The sequence below is a fragment of the Cupressus sempervirens genome, chromosome 1 (assembly GCF_028749045.1).
Source record: "Cupressus sempervirens isolate cs-2001-9-10 chromosome 1, ASM2874904v1, whole genome shotgun sequence".
In the NCBI taxonomy this organism is placed as follows: Eukaryota; Viridiplantae; Streptophyta; class Pinopsida; order Cupressales; family Cupressaceae; genus Cupressus; species Cupressus sempervirens.
In genome coordinates, this window is record NC_143118.1 from 227810843 (window position 1) to 227835145 (window position 24303).

General features: G+C 35.8%; 1 protein-coding gene across 1 annotated transcript; it reads right to left on the reverse strand.

Annotated features, from left to right (window-relative positions):
• Nucleotides 1-2276: 2276 nt before the first annotated feature.
• Nucleotides 2277-22134, reverse strand: LOC149576993 (uncharacterized). Its single transcript, XM_089795604.1, has 2 exons — nucleotides 21102-22134; nucleotides 2277-2353 (listed from the first exon to the last, which is right to left on the reverse strand). The coding sequence occupies exons 1-2, from the start codon at nucleotides 22132-22134 to the stop codon at nucleotides 2277-2279; spliced, it is 1110 nt and encodes a 369-aa protein (XP_089651730.1).
• Between the last annotated feature and the right edge of the window lie 2169 nt (nucleotides 22135-24303).

Here is a 24303-nt window from a genome sequence, read left to right on the forward strand (position 1 = left end):
CAAGCACCATTAACAATGAAAAGTATTATAAAATATATATATCAAATAGATTTTGAATACAAATCTAAATCTAAATTAAACATGAAAGACTAAACTATTAAATGCAAGCCTAAATAGTTATGAACAAAATTCTAAATCTAAATGAAATTAATTAAAATTGAAATCTAAATCAAAGTAGAATATTATAACTAATTTTGAATCTCAATTTACATCTACATCTAAATCTAAATGAAAATGTAAATAAAAAATAGAAATCTCACCTGCAAAAATGTTACTCCAAAACTTCAATTTACTCCTATTTGAAAACTCCAATTTAATCCTCCAATAACCTCCACCTCTTCCTTCCTACAAAAACATAAAATAAAAATGAAATGAGAGGCCTTGGTTTTATAACTTCTGAGAGGGTCCTCATATCCCCCAATAAACGTCTCTTCACATTCCACGAATTTGTTTGAAATTCCCCCACTCCCCGAAAAAAAAAAAGCATGAATGTGCATGCAAAATTATATTTAAGAAAAATAAATCATATTGAAATTATTTTGCCCCTATTTTTTTGGGCCCTATTTTTCAAGTCCTACTTTTTTGGGCCCTACTCTTTTGGGCCTATTATTTCGGCCTCCATTTGGCTTCCTATTATTTCAGCCAGCTATTATTTCAAGAATTCTTTTTTAATATTTAATTTGGAGGTTTGTAACCGCTCCTAATTCTTTTTTATTGACAAGGAATCTTGGTAGATTCCTGTGCTGGGCATTTTTGCTGCCATTGTATAGAACACCTCTCGGCGTAATAAATAAGAAGAGTTGTGGTTTATTCATTTTTTGCTCAGTCGTATTTGTAATGCCACTAAGATGCTTTTACCTTGCATGAAAAGAGGTTTGGCTGAATATTCCATAGTCAAGCGTTGCTAAGGAGGATGAATAGATACAACCTTCTAGATGAGAGCTAGAACAAGCTCGATTGAGTTATTGCATTGATTTTCAAAATCATTTTCGATCATCCTATGAAAACCCTTGTCTTTAGGTTTGGCATGGTCAAGTCTATCCATCATGTTGGTGTCTGTAATGCCCCTCCTTGGTATAGCTTCAGATATTGTGACCAATACTTTATTTCCTTATATGACTAGCTATCTAGTCTTTAGAATTGCACTGTGCAATGGAGATTGTATAAAATTTCTCTTACTACTTTGTCTTATATATTAAGCAATAAGAATCCCATTAGTATTTTTTATATAAGAATTCTTTATTCTTAATATCTGTTATTCGGTTTAAAATCTTAGGGCCCGTTTGGCCACAGGCATAGGAATGGAGAACAGGCATGTAATATTGGGAATAGGAATGGCTATTCCAATAACAACTATTTTTTTGGAATGGGTATTGTTGTATTTTAACTTTCTCGCCAAAATTCATAATTCATATTGCCCTTCCCACCTTTGAAATATCCATAGTCAATACCCATGAAATATTAAAAATTAAAAAAGTTTTAAACCTTATGATATATTTTGCGGCTCGCAAGTTCTTTGCCGTCAGATCTGAGGAAGATCTACGGAGGGCACTATCTCTCTATGATGAAGTTGCATGAGATTTATGTTAGCAACATTGCCCCCTATTGACGCGTGTCCAGTGGATCCAGTGTGCAGGTCGTCCAAGACTCTTTGGCGGGTCAGAAAAGTTTCACAGCAGGTCAGAAAGGTTCCACGGCACCGTTGGCGCTATGTCGCTATCGTGTGTTGGCCAAAAAATCTTCATAGCGACATAGCGCCTGACAAAAATGTCTAACGGCGGGCAGGTTGCATCACTAGTAATGTTTTATAGCGGATAGTCAATTTTCATGGGCCAAAAAGTTCAAAAGGTGGAAGGCGCCATGTCGCCATCGAAAAACCCACGAGTTTTTTGATAGCGACATAGCGCCCAGCCGGCCAGAGGTTGTTCCTACGGTGAGTCCCAGTGTCGGCAGAAAGGTTCGCGGCAATGGAAGATATCAACAGCAAAAGCTTCAGGCAGGTGGTTGGGTCCCATTTTGTACCTCATCTGCCCAGTTGGTGGAGTTCGGTGCCATGGTGGTGAATCATTGAAACATGCGTGCAGATCAAAAGACATGTCATCGTTGGGCACCATGGCACTATGGGAAGTTGGCCTCAATTTTCCCATAGTGACATAGCGCCTGGGTGCCACGTGTCCCTCAGTAGGGTCAAGGTCGTACGGACCCTCTAGGTTGGTGCCTTGTCAGACCAAGGTGGTGCTTCATTAGTCCAATGGGGAACAACCACATATGCCAGGTCAAAATACAGTCAGCACATGGGACCAGATCTTCAACACGGCCAGTGCAGTCAAGTTTAAGCTCTCCATCGTTAGATCTGCAGAGATCAACGACAGGTGCCATCACGCTATGAATAAGCTGCACGAGATTTATGTTAGCAACATGGCCCCTAGAGGACACGTGTCCTTGTTGGTCCAAGTTTGGAGGTGCAGGAAATATAGATGGTTGGCACGTGGCCAAATCCCATTGACTGACACACTGAGCGACAGGGGGCAGTATCTATCTTGCTTGCCGTCGGATCAAGGAAAATCGACAAAAGGTGCCATGTCACCATGGTGAAGTTACATGATCTTTACCATAGCAACATGGTGCCCTTTCACCACATGTCACCAGGGCTAGGTTGTACCAAGGTATGTCTATCGGGTATTGCCAAGTGTCATTTGGGCATCGTACAGTTGCTGAGGTGGCGCCAGATATGATGGGCCCAGGGTAAGGACAGCGCAGAGCATGATGAGTCTTCATGATCGTCAGATCAAGGCAGATCAACGAAAGGTTCTGTCTCACTATGGTGAAGTTGTGCGATCTTTACCATAGCGAGATAGTGTCTTGCTGACATGTGTCTCACTGGCAGACCAAGGTTGATGGTTAGCGGCTAGCAGTTAATGTTGCGGTCAAGATTTTAATTGCCATAGTTAATGATAACAGTTCAAGGGTGGCACGGTTAGTTCAATAATGGAAGGTCAACCATGGAGGACTTCTCAGGTGGCAGAACGAAAAGAGGCGATTGGCCTGTGTGGCCCAGTTGGTGCATAAGGAACTATTTGACTTGTTTTGACCTTGTGAATTCATGAGCCAAAAATGATGAATCAGGTTTTTTGCTGCGAGATTTCGATCCTGTGATCAATACCACTAACTTAGAAGTGAATGCAAGGTGCAAGGACATTCTACCACCATTACAGATCTATCTACTATGTTAGGGGATGTTTTCTGGTGTCGTTATGTCTTCTCTAGGCTTTTTCTTAGAGGAATATCAAATTATTTGGTACTCAAACCACCAGATCTTTGATTGGATTTTCAGGGTGAGAAGTTAATGCCAGTAGGTGAAAAGTAAATGTAATGCAAAAAAATCCTCAGTTATGCCTGAACTATAAAGGCATTTTTGTGATCTTTTCTTGGAGGACTCTCCTTTTTTGATTTCTCTGCTACTGCTTGTAGGTCTGTAGTGTAAAATTCCCTTTGTCTCTAAGCTGTATAACATTCTGTATCATCTCCTTCAGCCATCCATGTGTACGTGCATCCATCTTGCCTGTCATTGGTGTATTGTTGAGATCTTTGACTGGCATACTATATCTATTTTCGACCTATTGGATAATATATAAGTGAAATCTTTTCCTTGCGTTATTCAGTTTGGTTTCTTGATCTGTATGTGGTTGTTGATTGACATAAGTCTGGGTGTGTATGTCTTTTGAATGTTATCTTGGTTTTGTAGTGCATATATGAGCAGAAATGAGTCTGAACACTCTATTTTGGTGCATCACCTCCTTAGATTAGACTAGTTAGATTTTCTTTTGTGCTCTTCTTCTCCCTTTTCCTCTCCAAGATTAGATAGGTACACCCCGATAGTAGGAGGAAGCTGGCCTTCTCCGGAGTCTTAATCTCATAGTTCAAGTCCCACAGCTTGGAGGTTGTTTCCATGTTTCACTAGGTTGTCCTCGCGCATAGGCCTTGGACAACGATGCAAACCTAAGTGACAACAGTTTTTGGCACGTTTGGTGGGACACTTTTTAAAACAAATTTAAGGTCTACTGGTGTCAAGAAGAAAGAATTTCAGGGATTAATACTGAAGAGGTAGTGCTGGCTTCAGTATTCAAGCCTTCAAGAGGCTGATTCTTCAAAGCACTTAGCGACTCCGAACATCAACAAATCTAGTTCCAGGCCAAAGTTGTAGTGACTCATGCCTAGAGCTGAAACAAGGGCATCTTCTAGAGGTAAATTTCAATATCAAGAGCTTTCTCTTTCAAATCCTAGGAGAAGGAGGACTAGAACTTCATTATCACTAGTTAGGGGTGTAACAACAGTTAATATACCTGTAAGATTTGGCTCGACTCCTCATGTTGCTCGAACTCAGCCTAGATTTCCATCAACCCTCATCAATAGAACACTTGTTTACATGGCACAACCAAGAGTTCATGCTTTTGCCACCTTTAATGGTGGAAGTCCTCTATTGTTAGCCCAAAGACATGATATACCAGTATCTACACTGAAAAGTATACCTGATTTTACTGGTGAAACTTCTATCTTCCCTTTAGAGCATATTCAAGAAGTAGCAAATGTTTGTAATATTCATGGTATCACAGAGGATGATGTTGCTGTCAAACTTCTAGCCTCATCTTTAAAAGGAAAAGCATTATAGTGGTATAGATTCTCAGCTCATGGTTCTATAACTGATTGGGATGGACTAGGAGTAGTGTTATGCAAACATTTTGAGGATAGAAGTGACCATTTGTCACTTTTACAGCAACTGACTACTATAAAAAGGCCCCCCCATGAATGTATGACTGATTTTAGCTATAGATTTCAAAAGATATGGGATAGAATACCTACTATTGTAAAACCTACCCCTAGTAATGCCTTCTTGCATTACCTTAGAGCCTTCAACAGTGATATTGCCACTACAATACAAACTATGGGAAGAGATACCTTGCCTAATGATTATGAGATAGCCATAAAAGCTAAGAACATCCTGATACAAGGAGGAAAGTTGGCTCCAAGGCCCCCTATGCCTTTCTTTCCTGATGTTCCCAACCACCAACCAGCAATAGCCCCTCTTCCTACAACTTCTACATCACAAGCCCCTCCTCCAGTCCCTCAAGCTTCCACATAATTAAATGGGATAGATGAACTCAAAGAGATGCTCCAAGGTCTAGTGTTGAATATAGATAAAAGAGAGAAGACCCTGGATAAAAAATTGCAAGAGTAGGGGAGGGAGTTGAAGGACCAAGGGAAGAGATTAGAGGATAGTTTTTCTATAATACAAAAAATGAGTAACAAGGTGGTGGCCTTGGAAAGGCAGCAAGCTCAAGGTGGCAAGCCTCTCCAATTGCAATATCAAGCTCCAAATGGTGGTAGGCCTCCTAATCAATGGAATAGCTCTTTTGATCAGGGTAGGCAAAATAGTCATGGTTCTGCTTCAAGCTCAAATCAGAATAGAGCTATAGTCCCTCAAAATAACTTGGCCAAAGATCAAGATTTTTGTCCTTCCTGCAACTATTCTTATACCTATTACATGTGCCAAAAGGCAGAATCTTATTTGGCCCTAACTAACCAAGAACTTGCAGCAAAGCAATCATACAAGGAGGATCATCCCAAGGAGGCCTCATATATTCAAGGACGTGATGATTTCTCTTTCATGAATCATCAGATTGGGGAGCATTGTAATGTAAACCAGATTTCATTGCTCATAACACAAGAAGTAAGAAGAGAGCTATAGAAAATGCTGCCCCTCCTTCTCCTAAGCAAGCCTCAACTTCAAGTGCTACACCTCATATACAAGAAGCAAATGAACAAACAAGTACTTCACAACAACAAAAGCAAGATCCTAGAAAGAAAGATGCAAGTGATCCTTATGTTGCCCCATCTCAACCTCTTATAAGTGCAACTCCCAAAGTTTCTACCAAAGTCCCTAATACACCTTTGAGTGTGGTAGAGAAAATGAAGAAGATCAATGTGAATATTTCTATGTGGGATGCTCTCACTACCATACCAATGCAGAAGAGGATGCTGCAGCAATAATTAGAGAAGATTGAACCCAAGGATCAGCCATCTATCATGGAGAGTGCCATAAGTCTAGTACAACCAGCAGGGGATGTGGAGAAAAATAAAAAGGTTAGACCTCCTCCATTCTATGTTTCTCTCATTATAGGGGGCAAATTAGTCCACAATTGCATGATAGATTCAGGGGCTAGTAGCTCAATAATGCCTAGGTGTGTTGTTGATGCTTTAGGAATGAAATATGAGCCCATTGTTAGGGATGTGTTACAATTAGATGGTAGTACTGTCAAAATTGTAGGTATCCTTAGGAATGTGGAGATGGCCCTAAATGCATGCCCTAGTTGCACTATGATTCAAGATATATCTGTTGCTGAAGTCAAGCCCTATTTTGCTATTTGTCTTTCAAGAGACTTCACTGCTCAAATTGGTGGATTCATATCTACTGATTGGTCATATATGTCATTTAAGACCAGATATGGAGCCAATACCTCAATTAGAGAAAAACGTCAAGCCCTTCATCATACTGAATCTTATACCCCCAATCTCATCAACATGAATTTCCCTATTCTAGAGATGGATGAAAATGACATAGTAAATGAGCCTATCACTTCCATAGCAGAAATTCCTAATTTCTTCTTGGATGAGTGGGAAAATGCATATTAGTTTGAACCTATGTCAGAAACACTTGAGACAGGCTCTAGTACATATTGCATAATAGAGAAAGATGCTCAAGTTCCTGATCTAATTGGGACTAATGATGATATGTATGGAACATGGAGTATGTACTTTGATGGCTCAAAGAATAGAAATGGATCAGGGGCTAGTGTTATGTTGATCTCTCCTGCACAAATAAGATACTACTTCTCCTTTAGGCTCCAATTCAGTTGCACCAATAATGTGGCCGAGTATGAGTCTTTGATTCAAGGTCTCTTACTTGCCCAAAAGAGAGGATTTAAAGCCTTGAGAGTATATGGGGATAGTGAGTTGGTAGTTAACCAAGTAAGAAACCAGAATATCACCAAAAATGGCCTGCTCATGTCTTACAAACATAGAGTCTGGGATTTTCTTGAGGGCTTCAATGCATTTAATATTCAAAGTATTCTGAGGAAAGAAAATAAACATGCTAATAGACTTGCAACAGTAGGTGCATCTTATGATGTACCAAGGAATCTTGAGGAGGAGAAGAAGAAGCAACAAATAAAGGTGGTAGTGAGGCCTACCATCCCTAACAACAACACTCATTGGCAAGTGTTTGATTCTAATGAGATAATTATGAGTTTCTTGCAGAATGAGGCAGAATTCTCAGATAGAAACCAGTCAAGACTACAAGATCAGTATGGTGATCAGATCATTCATCTTAGTTCTAATAAGTTTCCCAAGGGTCTCATTACCTTGGAGAGTGTCTTTAATCCTGATGATCAAACAAGAGGCAAAGGGATGAATCTAGCTGCAGAAAAGGATGATTATGCCCCAGTTACAATTGCTGATGCAAAATCTCTAAACATGGGGAAGGTATGTTCTGAAACTAAGCAAGAAAACTTCATCCAATTATGTCAAGAATTTAATGATGTATTTTCTTGGACATATGATGATTTAAAAGGGTTTGACCCTAATTTTTTTCAGCATACCATAGATTTAATTCATAAGGCCAAACCAGTAACGCAAAAGCAGAGGCCAGTGAATCCTAAGATTGAACCTATAATGAGAAAAGAACTATCCAAGTTGATAGAGGCTAATATAATATTTCCTATCAAACACTCATCATGGGTAGCTAACCTTGTCCCTGTAAGGAAGAAGAATGGAGAAATCAGACTGTGTGTGGACTTTAGGGATCTTAATCAGGCTTCTCTTAAAGATCTCCATCCTCTCCCTTCCATGGAGCAGATTCTATCCAAGGTCAGTGGGTCAAGGAGATTCTCTTTTCTTGATGGGTTCTCTAGTTATAACCAAGTGTTGGTTAAAGAATCTGACAGACATAAGACAACATTTACTACTAAGTGGGGCACCTATGCTTATTGCAAGATGCCATTTGGACTAACAAATGCAGGTGCCACATTTCAAAAGGCAATGGAGATAGCCTTCAAAAAATTAATTGACAAGTTTGTCTTAGTATACCTTGATGATATAACTGTATATTCAAAAAATGTAGAAGATCATTTTGATCATCTGAGACAGGTATTTCTAAGATGTAGAGAGTTTGGGGTTTCCCTTAACCCAGCCAAGTGTGTCTTTGCTACAAGCCAAAGGAAAATTCTTGGGACACATTGTATCTAAGGATGGGTTGACCATTGATCTAGAAAGAACAAAGGCAATACTTGCCCTTCCTCTTCCTAAAAATAAGAAAGGGTTGCAAATTTTCCTTGGTAGGATAAATTTTGTAAGAAGGTTTATTCCTAATCTTGCTACCATGGTGAAACCTCTTACAGCTATGGTTAAGAAAGGTATGGTCTTGTCATGGACCAAGGAAGGAAAGGAGAGTTTTGAAGAGATCAAGGCAGCCATAACCTCAGCCCCTACTCTCATGAACCCAAATTTTGAGAAAGATTTCATCCTCTACACTCTAGGTGGTGAGTCAAGTATCTCTGCTATCTTGACTCAAACAAATGACAAGGATGAGGAGCAGCCCATAGCCTTCTTTAGTGAAGGGCTCAAGGAATATGAAGATAAGTACAACTTTTTTGAGAAGCAAGCCCTTGTAGTCATCAGAGCCTTGAAGAAATTCAAGCACCTCTTATCTCACAATAGGATCCATTTGTTGGTACCCCATGCCAGTGTAAAAGATTTCTTGTTAAGCAAGGATATCAGTTAAAAGAGAGTTGGATGGATCACTAGGGTAATGGAATATGATGTTGACATTCAAATTACCAAGCTAGTAAGAGGGAGAGGATTATGCAAAGAAATGTTATCAGGTCAAGATTCTGATGAAGAGACTCCTATGGTATTAACAAAGTAGCAGCAACAGGAAGGAAATGTTAATGGTCCAAGGAGCTAGATAAATGACATGAAGAATTTCTTATTAGGGAATGGATACCCTCAGGGATTGGATAGAACTAAAAGGAGACAATATAGACTGCAATCCATTCCCTATGTTGTAATTGATGGTATCTTATTCAGAAGAGATTTGAATGGGACCCTGTTGAGATGCATTGAAGAGGATCAGGCTGAGAGGATGATAAAGGAACTTCATGATGGACATGATGGTGGCCATTTCTCTGCAAGAACAACTGCCATGAAGATCATGAGGGCTGGTTATTATTGGCCATCTCTGTTTCATGATTGTTATGTATATGTGAGAAAATGTGAGAAGTGTGCTTTCTTCTCAGGCAAATAGAGGCTTGCAGCTCTCCCCCTTCATCCTATTCAGGTGGATCAGCCCTTTACCCAATGGGGGTTGGATATTATAGGCCCCATTAATCCTCCATCTAGTGCAGGTCATAAATGGATTTTGGCTGCTACTAATTATTTCACTAGATGGATAGAAGCAGTTTCCTTGAAGGATGCCACAGAATCATTAGTTTTTGAATTCCTTGATGGAATTTTATCTAGATTTGGTGCTCCCTCTACTATCATTTCAGAAAATGCTAAGTCTTTTGTTGGAACCCATATTTGTGCATGGGCAATGAATCACAATATTTACCTGAGCACATCGTCAAATTACTATCCCCAAGGTAATGTTTTGGCTAAGTCTTCCAACAAGAATCTGATCAGAATCATGAAGAGGACAATAGAAGACAATCAGAGGGTCTAGCATAAGAAATTAAGAACTGCTTTGTGGGCTGATAAGATAACACCCAAGAGATCTGTTGGGAATTCACCTTTTGTGCTGGTATATGGTAGGGAGGCCAGACTCCCAATTTCATTGGAATTCCCATCCTTGGAATTGGCTCATCAGCTGGAATTGATTGAAGATAATGCCATGTCAGTAAGAATGGCAGAGCTGATTGAACTAGAAGAAAAGAGAAATAAGGCTATGCAAACCCTAGAGATGCATCAGCAGTAGATGAAGTGGAGTTTTGATAAGAAAACTAGGGTTAGGACCTTCAAAGAAGGAGATTTAGTTCTAAAGTGTGATGTAGATAGGGAAAAACCAAGAAGACATTCCAAATTTGATGCACTATGGAGTGGCCCCTATCTGATTGCCAGTTGCAAACAAGCTAATGTATTAATGTGTCTCACTGGAAAACCAAGGTTGACGGTTAGCGGCTGGCAGTTAATGTCGCCGTCAGGTTTGTAATCACTGTAGTTAATGATAGTTGTTCGAGGGTGGCACGGTTAGTTCAATAATGGAAGTCGACCACAAAGGACTTCCCAGGAGGCAGAACGAAAAGAGGCGATTGGCCCGCGTGGCCTAGTTGGTGCATAAGGAACTATTTGACTTGCTTTGACCTCACAAATTCATGAGCCATAAATGATGAATCAGGTTTTTCGCTGTGAGATTTCGATCCTGTGATCAATGCCACCAACTCAAAAGTGAATGCAAGGTGCAAGGACATTCTACCACCATTAGAGATCTATCTACTATGTCAGGGGATGTTTTCTGGTGCCGTTCTGTCTTCTCCAGGCTATTTCTTAGAGGAATATTAGATGTTTTGGTACTCAAACCCCCAGATCTTTGATTGGATTTTCAGGGTGAGAAGTTAATGCTAGTAGGTGAAAAGTAAATGTAATGCAAAAAAATCCTCAGTTATGCCTGAACTATAAAGGCATTTTTGTGATCTTTTCTAGGACTCTCCTTTTCTGATTTCTTTGCTACTGCTCGTAGGTCTGCAGTGTAAAATTCCCTTTGTCTCTGCATTGTATAAAATTTTGTATCATCTCCTTCAGCCATCCATGTGTACATGCATCCATCTTGCCTCTCTTTGGTGTATTGTTGAGATCTGTGACTGGCATACTGTATCTATTTTTGACTTATTGGATAATATATAAGTGAAATCCTTTTCCTTGCGTTATTCAGTTTGGTTTTCTGGTCTGTATGTGGTTGTTGATTGACATAAGTCTGGGTGTGTATGTCTTTTGAATGTTATCTTGGTTTTGTAGTGCATATATGGGCAGAAATGAGTTTGAACACTCTATTTTGGTGCATCACCTCCTTAGATTAGACTAGGTAGATTCTCTTTCGTGCTCTTCTTCTCCCTTTTCCTCTCCAAGAGTAGATAGGTGCGCCCAGATAGTAGGAAGAAGCTGCCCTTCTCCGGAGACTCAACCTCACAGTTCAAGTCCTATAGCTTGGAGGTTGTTTCCATGTTTCACTAGGTTGTCCTCGTGCATAGGCCTTGGACAAGGGTGCAAACCTAAGTGACAACAGGTATAAGCTCATTTTAGGGGCAAAGTGGGAATACAAAAATTGTATTCCAAATTTTTCTATTCCTATTCCATCAACCAAACAGAAAATAAAAATAGTATTCCAATTTTTCTATTCCTATTCCATCAACCAAATGAACTCTTAATTATCTGCTGATATTTCCATTCGATTCTGATAAGAGGTCGAGTAATTATTGGTATGATAAGGATAAAACTTCTGTCCAAGTTTCGAATGAGTATTGATCACAACATGAGTTTCTTATCAAGAAAATGTAATATCCTGAGGCTTGGCAAAAATCTGATAATCGGTATTCTTAGGAACTGAATGATCTTTCTCTTTCTGGTTTATTATGTATCATGCTAGAGGCTGCACCCTCTAAAATCAACTTCTGATGTTTGAATACTCTTCTATCATAAAGTCTTCCAATGGTTAATATCAGATGAACCATATGTCTCTACTGTCTCTTCCTCTGAGTATGAGACTTCCTGCGATGAATGGCTTTGAGTTTTGCTATTGCTATAGTGGATATTCTTCCATGTGTAGCTCTCTATTTCTCCTGATGTTTGCTCCAATCTTTCCTGTCGTCTACAAGACTATGCCCTGCTCCCTTCATGCTGAACTCTACACGGATTTGGGGAATGAGAGATCAAATCCTATAATTATGTTAATGCTGATCTTGATCACCTAAAATTTAGTGAGCATTATTATTGAAATAGATGCTAGTGTGCTCCTTTGGTATTTTCTTCCTTCTATCTATGGTGTTCGATCAAACCTGAATGTTATTACTTCCATCACTGCCCACCTTGTATTGGTGCTTACCTTGACATTCTAAGTTTGTATTGATTGTACCTTTAACATCATCCATGGCCTTTGATATAACTCGTAGTTAGCAGCTAGACGCTTAGTAGAATGAATATGTGAGTTTGATCCTTGTCTGTTTGTGTTCACGTCACTAGCAATCCGCCAATCATTCTAGTGGAATACCTGACTATTATACCAGTCTGCGTATGACCACCTATTGATGCCTCTGAATGATATTTTTTTTTCTTTGCCTTACTTTCTATTGATGAGTGATGTAGTTGATGGGGTTAACATCACCAAGTACAATTATCTCTGCCAAAATCATGTCTTCAATGCCTTCGTTTGGTTATATTCACTGATTTTATTAGCCTTCAACGATATTGGTACTATCACCTTTGAATGTGATCATTTTTTCTTATAACCTTTTATATCCTTCTCTGATTTTTTGCTTACTACTTCCCTGATTTGATTGTTTGTTCTACTCTTCTCCTGTACATTCTTATTCCTCCCCACTCTACGTTCTGCTCTACTCTTTCTCCAATATTCTGAAAGCAATTGTTTCCCGCTTGGATTTCCTCCCCCGCTATTCATTCCTCTGCGTGAATTGTTCTCCCTCTCCTCCGTCCATGGTAGTTACTTCCTCTTTCTTTCCTACCCCCGTGAACTATTATGTCCCCTCCGTCTGAGTAGTCTGCTTCTATATAAATATCTTTGAATGGATGCAACCGATCGAGCATGGTTATTTTATTATATAAATTCTTTACTAACGTGATCTTTTAAATGGTTTGTAATATTTATTATATAGGATCATATCCATTGTAATATTATAATTATTATAATAGAATATAATATTTTATTTTTATTATGTTCATCTTATTATTATATTAATAATTGATAATTGATTTCAAAATATTATATTATATGTTACTAATCTCTTTAATATATTTATTAAAGAATTTATCTATGTTACTTTATCAATAAAATTAGATAAATTATACTATTTTATTGATATAATATTATACCATATCAATTTGATAAAAATAATATATTTAATAATATTAAGTTATGCTATATAAAACTTTTATTATTTTATTAATGTTATTTATTAAATTTAACCTTAAAATTTAGATATTATTATTTATTTAACTTCATCAAGTGCAATTATATTATACTATATTTATTTATTTATTTATTCCTTATATTAAATCTATTATTAAAATTTATCTTGGAAATGGGGACATTACAGTGTCCTTATTAGGTAAGTCCCATTAGATAATGGAATATATTTTTTCTTATCTTTGTTGCTTGTTCTCTTTTTAAACTAGAATAATGATAAAAATCTACTTGCGATTCTTCACTTGGCCCTAGATGTATGGGTGTTGCAAAGATAGCTTTAGTTATATCAATATTACCTTCCCTAATGCCATGTCCTCTGAAGCAATTGTTGGGACTTGCAGGAGTGTCTTATTGCTACCAAGTTGGCAGCATTATTGTGTTTATTTTTTACTCCTTTATTTTTCATTAATCACCAAAATAAGACTTTCTATATGTTAGTTTGAATAAGTTGTCATTTCTCATGGACAAGAGTCTGACCACCACTAGAGCTTGAGTACGTGTTAGTTTCTTATTCAGTGATGTAAATTTTCCTAGGAAGCTCTATTGTAAAGAGCGCATGTCCTTGCATGTTGGATTCTTTCCACTCTTATAATTGTAAACTATGTGGTCATGAGTGAAGGATTCCATGTTGTAGTAGATTTAGATGAGATGGATTAGCTGTGAAATGTTTTTCGAGCATGCATTGGTTCATCCTAGAAAAACGAAGGTTGTTGCTATTCTAAAATGATGGAAAATTTGATTGGAACCGATAGTCTATATTTTCTTTTTTATTAATCATGTCACTCTTTGAACAATTTTTTTTTTTTTTGATATTTGATCTATTTAGACTCCAACATACTATAACAAATATGGTCCTCTTGAGTTGATACAAGTATCTATGGTTTGAACTGTAACATGTGGCATATGTAATTTTATCATGGAAACTAATTTTTACTATATTTAATTAGACATTCTAATATTGTTAGTCAATTGGAACCGTGGGAATTAAATGTTTACTTTGAATTGTAGAGATTGAATACTTTCCTTTCATCAATTGGCTATAGAGATGACATTTAGTATAGCATATTTATAATTATTTACATTTCCTAGTTAATGTCATTTGATGAGGCTGATTGTTATGGAAGGGGAATAACCACGAAATGGCTCTTAAGGATTGTTTCTCACTGAAACAAAATGGTGTGTTTGTTTTTATTGTAATTACTGGTATAATGGGAGTATAAAATGATAGTTCATGGTATTTATAGAAAAGATGAATGGTTATTATTATTAAATTTGATTTTTTTAATGGTTTATTATTATTATAGTTCCTACTTTTAGTAGACTAAATTTATTAATTATTACAATGTAGAAAATCTAAGATTCTAAGATTTGTTAAATCTTATTTTAAAATTTAACTTTTTCCCCTGTTTTCTCTTTTCTCATTGATAAATTCTAGTTTTACTAGTGTTTAAATTAAATTTTAACTAAATATTAAAAAAAAATCTATAGATATAAGTTGAATTAATCATAAATATTAATCATGCTAGCCTTTTTTTGGAACCTTTGATTAGTCAAGACCTCATCAAAGTTGTTCAAAAGCTCAATCATATGCAACTTCTACTATGGTAGGTCTCATTGCCATAAAAAAACCTCCAAACCAAGAAAAAAATTAGATAACAATTTGAGTTACTAAACATTAATGAGTCATGATCACACAATGTGCTGCAACTTATTGGGCGAAAAACGACACCAATTTAAACAAAGCTAGCAATAGCAAGCTGCATAATGGACTTGATTTGAAGAGTCAAATTTATCAATCTAGAAACCAAGATCCAAACTAAAATTCCAATTAAACTCATGGCCTACCATGTAGGTATTATCTCTGTTGTTAGCTGAAATTAATTCTATACTATCCATCCTAAATAAAAAACCTTGTATGAAAATAGCCTCAGATAATCTACCTCAGAGGCCTTTCTAATCGAGAGAAATTGCCATAATTTTTTTGATTCCCCAATAGTTTAAAGCATTCAACATTTTCATTAGAATATTGTTTCTTATTCACTATGGGACAAAGACAAATGGCAGGGAAATAGTTGAAAAGTAAATTGTTCACTAAATATCATAATTTGAAAGGTTGGGAATTATCTAGATGGCATGCCACTAGTGCTAACTTATCTAATTTTAGATTTCTTCTTTCCACATATTCAATTTGCAATGTGTTCAGACAAGCAGACAATGCATTCATTCATTTGTCCGACTTTAGAAAAATTTGAAATAAAATATTCTAATAATATTTTAAAGATATATTAGGTTAATATATTAATATACAATTTTTAATTTCATTTTCTAGATAGTTATTTTTAGTTTGAAGTTTATCGATATCTAGTTTTCACAATTCATGCCAATTTGTTCAAACTTATTGTGAGCACAGTAATGTGTTACTGAAATGTGACATTTTTTGTTTATTAAGTTTTATTTTTCCAAATAACTTTTTTCAAATTGTCCATATGTTTGGTATATATCATTACAGATGCAATGTTTAGTGTTATTCTTTTTCAATCTCATGTTCAAACATATATGCTTTTATTTTCTATTCACATTCATCCTTGTAATTAGTCTGTTTTAATATTTTATACCAAAAATGATCTAATCTAGTTTTCAATTAAGTTATTAATAATATTACTTTCACCTTCATTTACACTCTTTTATGCACATTTTCTTGTAGTTTTCATATGAAATTACTTTTATCATTCCATTCAATCCTTAATTTTTACTTTCTTATTTTTACAAGGATATCTTTGCAATAAGATCAGAATGGTCACCAATAAATTTTATTTTTTTTAAAATTATATAACATTATTAAAATAGATAACTGAACAAGAGGAAACATTGAGGGTGATAACTCTAGAAATATGTGACAGTAGATTATACATTAATACAACATAGTAAAATAAATATAGTTAGAGTTTAATAAATGAAGGTTTTGAAGAAATGTAAAATATATGAAACTTGAAAATTCATTCCTATAATTGTTCTAACTTCTTGTATTTTTAGGTATATTTGGTTCTTCACACCTGAAAAATAATAGTGTCTTCAAATCATTGTATAACAAAATGATATTGATTTGATTTATATTGGATATACATTCGCTAAAATTGGATGGTTATTACATTGAATAACAATGGCTTTATAAGTCATTATTCTTGTGAATAACCATCTACAAAATGCAACTTCCCACAAACTAATATGAACTTGATTTAGTGCTTATTTATCAAACTATTGACCTAAAATCTATACCTAGAGTTAACCCAAATTAATGTAAAACTCCAACAACATCTATGCTAAGTAATTTTTTTGTCAAGTCATTACACCTACTCAATAGGTATGAACTTATGCTCTAACAAAGTTCTTGTTCTTTGCTACAAATCAATTCAATATATTTATTTTTAAATATTTGATAGATTTTATTCATTACATTAATTTTTCACTTTCGTAAGTTGTTGGAGTTATAGTGGAAGGAGATCATAACTTTGAACTATATATTTTATGTTCATTTGAGTATTTAAGATAATTAAATAATTTTCTTATTGATATATTTTTTCTTTGACACACCATCGTATAATTTCACACACACATACAAGACTAGGAGGAAAAATTAATGATATATATAGTGTCCCACTTCATCAATTGTTCAGACATTTTGACTAGATTAAGAAACTTATAGATGAAATATAATTGTATGCATTAATTTCATGTCATTAGGCCTCATCTTGGATAACATCTACTAGTGTAAATTTGATCTAGATTGTTCACAATAGTAATGTTGAAATGTATAACTTCAAAATATAAATTCAAATTTGAACAACATCCACCCACTAGTCATTGTGGACTTGCCCATTTCAATTTTTTGTTGATTTGCATGCTAAATTTTATTTAAATACATTCACTCAAACATCCAAAATTATCAAAGACTATTGAGCCAACTAGGATTTACCAAAGAACACTTTAATTGAGAGGAACCCAATAGCATTTTATCATAACATATACCATCACATCTTTAACAATTATCCTAAGATCATATAATTGATTTGATTATGGGTTTAATTGATGAGAGTAGGAATCTCACATTTTAACACATTACTTTAAAAACACCATGAACCTTTTTTAAGGTTTAGATATCATAAGATCAAAGCAACTAAATTCTAAGAATTAATTTTTTTCTATTTGATTGTTATGAAATATATTTTTATACATTGACACTAATTTGATTTCTTTATCATGTTCATATAAGCCAAAGCAATTTTTAGAGCCATTTATTGATCATAGATAGAGATCTAAATAAGAACAATACAAGTCTCATACTGTAATATTTCATAATAATACTATTAAATGTTAAATACCATCAAGATAAAAATGATATTGAATTCAAACCTTCTACAATTTTAAAAAAACTTTACAACATATATTTAAACTTTTATTTTAAATTTATTTAAAAATCATTAAAATATTTCCTTTATCTCCATTTATTTAGGTTTTTACTAATTTAAGCTTTTAATTTTAATTTTAATTTTTTTAAAATGGATGATTTATATCTCCAAATATTATATTTTAAACAAATATTTAATGTGGTATTTATTAAATTATTTTAAAAATGTATATTCTATTTATAATAAGATTTAAAGATTTGACATGTCGATGGTTTGTCAAATTTAACTTAGAAAAATAAAAGTTAACATTAACACGCTCACACCATCCCACTCCACCTATTATGGCATTGTAGAATGCCTATCAGCATTAAAAACTTTACAACATATATTTACACTTTTATTATTTTAAATTTATTTAAAAATCATTAAATAAAAGTTCTATAACAGGGCCCTTCGTCGGTCTTCTCTATGGCTTTTCTCACAGTTGAATGTAGGGACATCCACCACATTTTTATGCATTGCCTACCAATCCAAAATATGGCCTTTATGATAAAATCATACAACATGAGTCCAAAAAGCCTTGTAATTCCCCAACATTTTCATGTATGCATTTTTTCTTTTTGATTTCTGAAAGAGTGTTGACAAAAGGTGATGTAACTCATTTATCCCTAGTATAACAATGAAATATTTTTGGTCAACAAAATAGGGGGAATCAGGAATGGCTTAAACATCACACTTTAAGCTTCATTCTAACACTAAAAGTGTTAAATACTCAAAATTGGATTATCCTCCATTGAGCACAGGAGTTAGTGCGATAATGAGAGGATAAGCTTATAAAGTTGTGTCACATAAAATTATGTTTTGGACACTATGTGCTTAATTAAAAGTGTAAATAATTGTGTTGTCTACATGACAACTCTTTAATTATGCAAACTCTAGTGTTGTAGACACCATGTGCTAAAATAGAGTTGCTAACTCTTGTGTCGTCAACATGACAACTCATATAAGTACACATACTCCTAGATGTCTAACCTAATAAATAATAAAATAATGCATTTATCCTAAGTAAATTTAAATTAAATGTAAATAATAATCATTTAACAGCTCGGATGGGGCAGATCGTGATACATGAGCCCTTCTCTTCATCATTCGAAAGTGATAGAGTGAAATGCAGGGACATGGATTTTTTGCGTCCAGGCTCTCCAGTGCAATATTTCCAGACAGAGCGACGATTTTTTGTAGTCTGGTTTTCTATTTTTCTGATTTGTGTTTGAATTTGTTTGAATGGTGTTTTCTTATTGTAATATGCATTTAAGCCTGTGAAGATATAGGGCTTCTTTATCCTGTGGTTGGATTTCAGTCTTTGTGTGCAAAATTGGTAGTTTAATTCTATGAAAATTTTTGATCCGTTAGTTTTTAGTTATATATTGTGAGTGAGAGCTTTATGCTATATCTTTTCATAGGGGTTGGCTCCATGGCAATATGTTGTCTGAACGAGAGGCTCCATGACAATGTCTCTCGCCTGTAAGGGCTTTGTGTATTGCTAGCACCTTTATCTTTCGGTCTTTAGACCAACATCTTCTCATTCCCATTTCACGATAAGATTTAATCGATTGCAAAACCAAATTTAAATTTTGAAGAATTTTGTATTGAAAGTTTGTATTGGTTAGCCTTCATACTGTCAATATTCTTTCAAAATTTTGTGGCCATTCGTTATCTTGAAGGATACAACACACGTCTACATCTGCAAATCTAAATTCCATTTCTCTAATCAATAACAAAATTCAATACAATTTGTTTATAACATAGGATTAACAAAGAATTACAAAATAATTCTTAAGAATACCCTACTTTTGGATGAAAAATCGTAAAACACCAAAGAACAAAGACGTCGAACTGAGAGTAAAATATCTCCTACTTATCAATTTCATACATCTTTATAAGAACATAGAGCATCCATAAAAACCAATTTAAAACATAGACAAGGATAACTCGAGCCACAGTTATTAGTAGCATTACAAATGTGTTACTTCGTTAAGACAAATCAGGGTCATCTGCTAGATCGAAAGAATAAATTGGATCCATTGAAACTCGATATGGGATATATTGGGCGATGGGGGATCCAATACATTAATTATATGAGTAGAGGCGTCAATCAGTTTGGTAGAGAGATGCCTCTTTGGGGCCTTGTCAAGTAGAGAGCTTGGAATGAGCTATAAGGGATGCTTTGGTGGGCATCAAGGGAGCCATTTGTAGTAGGAAATTTCCTATCATGTATGAGTAGGTTTCAAGCTTGCATCCTGGTTTGGAGGGAGATCTTTTATACCTTTAGAGATACACTCTACAATGCTGAGTTAAAAGGATAATATTAGGTAAAATTGGAATCACAATACTATGAAGTTAAAAAGGACAATAGTAAGCAAAATTGAAATCACAATTTGAATATTTTGTGAGCACTTAATCATCAATTTTGGAACAGAAAAAAGCCTTCCTATAAATACGTTATATGAATAGTACAGGGGAAATAGACTCTCAATAGCATAAGAAGTTGAAAAGTATTCATTATCATAGATGCATATAAATGAAATAGCAACCTTATCGTAGAAGCAAGAAAGTCTCTTTTTGGCTACCCTTAATTATCACACACTAAAAGAAGAATTAGATGCATATAAATGAAATAGCAAGCTTATCTGTGAAGGAAGAAAGTCTCTTTTTGGCTACCCTTAAATATCACACTAAAAGAAGAATTAAGCTTGGGAAAAAAATTCAAATTCAACTATTTAACACTTTTGATATAGAAATTTAGTGTGTAATGTTTAAACTGTTCCCCTATCTTTCGTTATTCAAAAATCTCAGTTGGGTGTGGACTGCACCAGTGGAATTTGAAACACTTGAAAAAATTGGTGATTTGCAATCTCGACATGTGCAGACCTACAATTATTGGAGAAATAGGCCAAGCAGACCTCACCTTTCATAACCCAGTTCACGGTTTGGCCTTCTAAATCTCTGTGGAGTCTCCATGTTATTGGGTGTCCGTACTCATCTCCTCCAAACAACACCCCTCCTTGTGCTGTGAAAGCTCTGCAGGCTTTCGAATACCTATCGCCAGACCAAGTCTTGGACTTGAAGACTAAAAACTTTTGAGGCTTATAAATGAAGTAGTAAGCTTATCCGTGAAGGAAGAAAGTCTCTTTTTGGCTACCCTTAAATATCACACTAAAAGAAGAATTAAGCTTGGGAAAAAAAATCAAATTCAACTATTTAACACTTTTGATATAGAAATTTAGTGTGTAATGTTTATACTGTTCCCCTATCTTTCGTTATTCAAAAATCTCAGTTGGGTGTGGACTGCACCAGTGGAATTTGAAACACTTGAAAAAATTGGTGATTTGCAATCTCGACATGTGCAGACCTACAATTATTGGAGAAATAGGCCAAGCAGACCTCACCTTTCATAACCCAGTTCACGGTTTGGCCTTCTAAATCTCTGTGGAGTCTCCATGTTATTGGGTGTCTGTACTCATCTCCTCCAAACAACACCCCTCCTTGTGCTGTGAAAGCTCTGCAGGCTTTCGAATACCTATCGCCAGACCAAGTCTTGGACTTGAAGACTAAAAACTTTTGAGGCTTATAATTAGACACCGCCTTTCCCGTAGAGCTATCATAGAGAATCCATTCTCGATCTACATGTGGCCTGTTGACGAAGGAATGGTCAAACACCCAGCTATTGATGCTTGTTTCAGATGTGACGGCTTTGGAAAGCTTCAAACCAAGGTGCTTTGGCGGTTCAAAAGTGGCCTCCATGGTTTCCTCTCTCCCAATATCTGTGATGGGATTCTGTGATGATTTTCCCAATGAAACAGAGTGGACATGGGATTCAACTAGAGGTCCTATAGTTATGCCAATCTTTGCTGGAAAGTGCCGCTCATCTTCAAAGCTTTTTGGAATTGACTTTTGTTCCGGTGTCGGATGCAGTCGAATTACATTGCACTCAACATTATCATTTTCCACCCTAACTTCAATAAAGTCTCTGAAGACGTTAACCACATAGCAGAATTGAATGACACATTGCAGCTGCTGGGAATTCAATCCATTGGAGAGTTGCTTATCAGCAAGCCGTCCCTCGCCCGTTCTGTACATTGACAGTATTGGACTGTAGTTGTTGAAGTTCCAGAATCCCAGAAGACTTGAACTGCAATAGGATATTCTCAAATCATTATTTCCCCTTTCATTATCAATCTCGCCTTGTAATAAGCACTTGCAAGTGAACTCGGCAGAAAAACGCCTTAGCACATAACCAGTTGCACCAGGTCCTATGAGTGACAAAATATTCTCTACTCTATGACAACACAATTTCTGCGCTTCGCTTTCGGAGATTTCAGATCGGAAATGCACCGTAAAAGAATAGCAAGCGAGTGAAAAGAGAGAGTTGAATGCTTGCTTGTACTTAGCAGATTCAATTGTCCTCAGCTGGGTGTCCATTTGCTGGAGCTTCACGAGATCCGGATCGAAGTCTTTTACATACACACATGCTCACAGGTTCAAGAATACCTGAAACGCGTTACTCTGGCGTGATTCTATTTCATCAATCTCAAGATCAAAACGCTTATGACCAGCCGAGGAGAGAGATAGGGAGATTTTATCGCAAGCTATAAATTCGGATGAAAGGAAGAGTGAATTTGCTGGGCCAAAATGAATGTTTAGCGGAAGGAATTCACGCTTCTTTGATTTCCTCCGCTCGAGGTGGCCTATGCAGTCGTAAATGTCTGGAAATTGAGAAGTCTGACTCGGAACTCCTATGATTGATAGATTTTCCTCTGCTCTACGACATGGCAATTTCTCCACCCACCTTTCGGAGATTTGAAATATGGAATAATACAGAAAGGAAAAGCAAGCAACTGAAAAGAGAGAGTTAAATACTTGCTTGTATTTGCCAGGTTCAATTGTGCCCAACGGGATGTCCATTTGTGGGATGTCCTTACAGTCGAAGGCATTGCAATACACACGTACGAACAAGTTGGAGAATAGCGGGAACGTGTTCTTTTGGCGGGCTTCTTGTCCAACAATCCCAGTAGAGCAGATTCCAAGACTAGAATGCCTACCCATATCCGACGACACAAAGAGACCGACGTTACTAATACCTTCAAATTCGGATTCAAGGAAAAGTGAACCTGTGTTGTCAAATGAATCTGCGTTGCCAAAATACTTGTTCAGCAAAAGCGGAGGACATTTATGTCCTGACCGGTAGAGACGACATATCCAGTCGTAAACGTCCGAAAAGTTAGTCTTCGACTCTCCCGCTTTCCAGATCTCGGCCCCGTCCATTACTGGTTCGCTCATCATTTTTAGCATGATCTTTTGTTTCAGGCCAATCTTCGAACTTTAATATGCAAGCCCGATAAATCTATGAACTATTTGAGATGAAATAGTACAGGGACTCAGTCTCAAACGACGTCTTCTGATGGGTTTCGCAGCCAACTTGCATGCGGTTTTGAATAGTATTCAATCTATATCCCATTAAGTCAGTGCGTAGAAATTGTTAAAATGTAAAAGTCTATTGAAAATGGGTCATTATATTGGATCAAATCTGAAGTCAATGGTATCACTTCCTGTGGGTCATCCAACATTATATATACTAGCATATATATACTTCTATATATATTATGTTGAGAGTAATCGTTCTCGAGGCACCTATTTTCGTTTAATCCCAGGGTTATTTTAATCACAGTTGGGATTGATGAAAATGAAAATAGGTGCTTCGAGAACGATTACTCTCGGCGTAATATATATAGAGGTATATATAAGCTAGTGGCAATCGCGACGCAATAGGAAAAGTATTTTTAAATTTTTTGCTATTTTTTTAAGGTAAGTGCTGAATTATTTATTTCTTTTTAAATACAATTGTATAAAATTACAATAAAATTATTCTTAAATATTTTATTTTTAATTCTATATATGGTATTTATTTGCATCACTTTAATTTAGTTTTATTTTAAGCATATGTTACGTAAAATGTTATATTGAAGAGTAGACTTATAGTTAGGGTTAGGGATAGTGTTAGTGTTGGGGCAATTGTTAGGGTTTGAGTTATGGATAGGGTTAGAGTTACGGTTAGGAATAGAGTTACAATTAGAGTCAGTATTAGCATTAGGGTTAGGGGTAGGGTTATTTTTAGGATTATGAATCTTGATAGGGTTATAGCTAAGGTTAGGTTTAGAATTAGAGTTAGAGTTAATGTTAGGATTAGGGTTAGAATTAGAGTTAGGGTTAGGGTTAAAGAAAGGGCGAGGGTAAGAATAAGGGTTTAGGTTAAACATATAGTTAGGGTTAGGATAAGAATTAGAGTCAGGGTTTGAGTTAGAGGTAGAGTTAGAATTGGAGCTCGAATAAGGGCTAGAGTTAGAGTTTAAATTAGGGTTATAATTAGGCTTAGGGTTAGGGTTAAAATTAGATTTACGGTTAGAGTTAGAGAAAGGGGTAGAGAAAGGGTTAGTTTTAGGGTGATGGTTAAGGTTAGGTTTATATTTAGAGTTAGGGTTGTGTATAGAGTTACATCAGGGTTAAGGTTAGGGTAAGACTTTGAGTTGGGGTTAAGGATAGGGTTAGGGCTATGATTTTCATCTAGATTAAAGTAAGGGTTAAGGTTAGAGT

Coding starts and splice junctions, on each gene's coding strand:
- LOC149576993 (XM_089795604.1), bottom strand. CDS start 22,134: ATGGACACCCAGCTGAGGACAATTGAATCTGCTAAGTACAAGCAAGCA. Junction 2,354..21,101: donor CGTGAACTGGGTTATGAAAG/GTGAGGTCTGCT, acceptor TGATCTCTGCAG/ATCTAACGATGGAGAGCTTA.